A 2,490-nucleotide genomic window follows, 5' to 3' on the forward strand; every position below is an offset into this window, starting at 1 on the left:
GCACTCCGTACTCTGCACAGCACCTGCACCCCAGGCGGCGGCATCCAGTGCGTGCACAGCCCCGAGGGTAAGGAGGGCGGGTTTTCCCGGGGGGCTGGAGGCGTGGGAGGTCTGGGGGCGAAGCGGGGTCCTGGAGCGCCGGGGCTCAGAGTCAGCGGCTTCTGACCGCCCACAGACTGCATGTGCACCTACGAGGGCAGGACATACTACTACCAGGAGGTCATCTACAACACCACCGACGGGCTGGGTGCCTGCCTGGTGGCCATCTGTGGGGACAACGGGATAATCAACCGGATTACCATGCAGTGTCCCCTAGTCCAATCCACCACGCCGCCCTTCACCTTCAGCACCACAGCGGCACAGCCGTCCACAGCAAGTGAGTCCCACGGGGAGGCTGGTGTGGGCCACCCTCCAAAACTCAGCTGGGAGGGGGGGGGGCGGTGACGCTAGCCCTTGAAGCCCAGAGAGCTAAGCACCCAGCCCAGAGACTACAGAGCATCAGGCCACTAACTGTGCTTCCCAGCCTGCTCCACTGCCACAGAGGGGCCACAGCAGGCTGCCCAGAACCCACCAAGCCCCCTGGCTTCCTGCCCTACCCCAAGTCTTACTCTAACTGGGAAGGAGGAGCCCTGCTCAGCCTGGGGCCCAGTTTAGGGCTTCCCTCGGCCCTGGATGCCCAGGGATCTACCCACCATGGGGCCAGAAGGCACACTTCCACCCATCCGGAGTGAAGGGGGCTCCTTCCCTACCTCCCTGGGGCCCCTTCCCCCTACTTCCCCTCCCCCTGGCACTTCCCTTCCCCTGATGTCTCTCCTCCCCCTGATGCTCCCCAGGCTCTGTGCCCGTGCCCACGGGGACCACCATGGGGTGTGTGCACGAGGTCTGCACTTGGTCGCAGTGGTATGATGGTAGCCAGCCGGAGCCTGGGATGGAAGGCGGGGACTTTGAATCGTTTGCTGTCCTGAGGGAGAGGGGCTACCAGGTGTGCCTCCAGCCGGTGGACATTGAGTGCAGGGCTGTGCACTTCCCCAACGTGACCTTGGACAAGCTTGGCCAGCGTGTGGACTGTGACCGTGTGCACGGGCTGACCTGCCTGAACCGTGAGCAGAACCCCGCCCTCTGCCACAACTACGAGTTGCGGGTCCGGTGCTGCGTGTTGGTGCCCTGTGGGCCTTCCACAAGCCTGCCCACCCCCGGGACACCAGCCACCCAGTCCTTTCCCACCCCCACCCCCAGCCAGGGCTCCTCCACCAGAGAGACCACCTTGCAGTCCACCCCGAAGATAACTTCAGCTCAGACCTCACAATCGCAGTCCACCTCGGCCACGCTGACCTCCACCAGCTGCCAGCCCAGGTGTCAGTGGTCGGAATGGTTTGACAAGGATTACCCCAAATCCGACAAGTTGGACGGGGACGTCGAGACCTTTGACAAGATCCGCAGTGGCGGCGGGGACATCTGTGAGGAGCCCCAGGACATCGAGTGCCAGGCCGAGAACTTCCCCAACCGGACGCTGGCGCAGGTCGGCCAGAATGTCCACTGTAACGCCAGCTTCGGACTGGTCTGCCGGAACGACGAGCAGGAGGGCGTCTTCCACATGTGCTACAACTACCGCATCCGCGTGCTCTGCTGTAGCCTGAGCCACTGCGCCACCACTGCCCCCCCCCTTCTCACCACCGGGCAGACCTCTGCTGGCACATCCCCGGTGCCCACAGCTGCACCCACAGTCACAACAAAGCCCACTCTGCCCCCAACGGTGGGCACATCACCAGGACCTCCCAGCACCGTGGCACCTACCACGAACCAGGGGAAGCCCTACTGCCAGCCCAAGTGCGAGTGGACAGACTGGTATGACACGGACTTCCCAACCTCTGGGGTCTCGGGCGGCGACATGGAGACCTTTGACAACATCAGGGCGGCTGGGGGCAAGCTATGCGACCTGCCCCAGAAGATTGAGTGCCGCGCGGAGAACTACCCCGGGGTGAGCCTGGACCAGATCGGCCAGGTGCTGAACTGCAGCCTGCAGGTGGGGCTGGTCTGCCGGAACAGTGACCAGCAGGGTCCTTTCAACATGTGTTTCAACTACAATGTCCGGGTGCTCTGCTGCGATTACAGAAACTGCAGCACCACCTCCGGGCCCGGGCCCACCCCAGGAACAACCATGCCCACCACGCCCACCACCGGGACCATCAGCACCCAGACCACGCCTGTACACCCCACGACTAGGGTCACCAGCAGCCCTGGGACCCCTCCCCAGACCTCCACACCTGGGGTCACCAGCACACAGACCATGCCTGTACCCACTACGACTAGGGCCACCAGCAGCCCTGGGACCCCTCCCCAGACCTCCACACCTGGGGTCACCAGCACGCAGACCTTGTCTGTACCCCCCACGACTAGGGTCACGAGCAGCCCTGGGACCCCTCCTCAGACCACCACACCCCTCACCACCAGCCCAGCACAGACATCCACACTACCCCCTAGCCTTGGCAC

General features: G+C 64.1%; 1 protein-coding gene across 1 annotated transcript in view; it reads left to right on the top strand.

The window, feature by feature from the left end:
- MUC5B (mucin 5B, oligomeric mucus/gel-forming) overlaps window positions 1-2,490 on the top strand; it is a 39,201-nt gene that overhangs the window by 17,899 nt on the left and 18,812 nt on the right. The window contains exons 27-29 of the mRNA XM_045290424.1: window positions 35-67; window positions 176-376; window positions 834-2,293. Coding sequence (XP_045146359.1) covers window positions 35-67; window positions 176-376; window positions 834-2,293 — 1,694 coding nt within the window. The remainder of the gene's footprint in view (window positions 1-34; window positions 68-175; window positions 377-833; window positions 2,294-2,490) is intronic.

This window comes from Echinops telfairi, unplaced genomic scaffold, assembly GCF_000313985.2.
Source record: "Echinops telfairi isolate 266 unplaced genomic scaffold, ASM31398v2 ScPeMD7_37;HRSCAF=141, whole genome shotgun sequence".
NCBI classification, from domain to species: domain Eukaryota; kingdom Metazoa; phylum Chordata; class Mammalia; order Afrosoricida; family Tenrecidae; genus Echinops; species Echinops telfairi.